General features: G+C 36.6%; 1 protein-coding gene across 2 annotated transcripts in view; it reads right to left on the bottom strand.

The window, feature by feature from the left end:
* Nucleotides 1–199: 199 nt before the first annotated feature.
* The window catches only part of PRPF39 (pre-mRNA processing factor 39), a 24818-nt gene continuing 24159 nt past the window's right edge, over nucleotides 200–858 (bottom strand). For both annotated transcript variants that reach the window (XM_018570518.1, XM_018570517.1), the window contains exon 13: nucleotides 200–269. In XM_018570518.1, the coding sequence (XP_018426020.1) occupies nucleotides 207–269 (63 nt within the window). In that variant the 3' untranslated portion in view covers nucleotides 200–206. The remainder of the gene's footprint in view (nucleotides 270–858) is intronic.

Raw genomic sequence — 858 nt, 5'->3', positions numbered from 1 at the left:
TAATCTTTTTTGGGGGGGATTTTTTTCTTCTTCCTTTCTGTAAATTTCAGAAACAGAATGAGATCACAAACAGTGCTCAGAACCTGGATACTCTCAGGTATCGTAAACCTTCCCCCAAAGTGAAAGACAAAATTAGCACATTTCTTTTTTTAACTTAGGTCAACTTCTGTTGTGAAAGGGATATTAAGATCAAAAAAGGTAAGTCATCAGGTGGAAGGAGGATGGTAATACTGTCCATAGTTCCAGGCACCTGCATTCTGGTAGTTGTACTGCAGAAACAAAAAGACGATAATATGGTTACCATGTGTAGGAGTCAGTGGTTGATCACTAAACATTACTGTAATTACGCAGGTGCCCTTTAAATCACTTCCTGCAGGGGAATTTCTTACATTTGCACACACATGATAAAATCTGAATTTTTGGCTAGAAAACAGCTTCAAAACCACCAATGATATATTTTCTGAAAACAGGCCACGTAGAATAAAAAGATGCTAGTTGCAATTTTTTAAGTCGCACGGTATTTGCGCAAATGTTTATGAAACCAGTTATTTTAGGATAAAATACAGTAAAATTAAATTTAGTGCACAGAAACATAATATAATACCCAATATTTCTGTAAAATATAAAAGACGGGGTCACGCCGGGTAAATAGATACCAAACATGTCAAGCCTTAAAATTGCATTCGCCAGTGAAAATCGCAAAAAAAACTTCAATGCCCAAAATTTCCCATAGGTGACCCTTTAAAAGCTTTTACCGCTCATCTGTTTAGTGCTAACAGTGATTAATGGCCCTGGAATTATTGCTCTCTCAGATGTTCGTGGCAATATGCAACGTGTAGTGTTTGTGTATACATGTGC

This window comes from Nanorana parkeri, unplaced genomic scaffold (assembly GCF_000935625.1).
Source record: "Nanorana parkeri isolate BGI_ZX_2015 unplaced genomic scaffold, ASM93562v1 scaffold1544, whole genome shotgun sequence".
NCBI classification, from domain to species: domain Eukaryota; kingdom Metazoa; phylum Chordata; class Amphibia; order Anura; family Dicroglossidae; genus Nanorana; species Nanorana parkeri.
The sequence above is the reverse complement of the archived record's forward strand: the minus strand, read 5'-3'. Positions and strand labels throughout refer to the sequence as shown.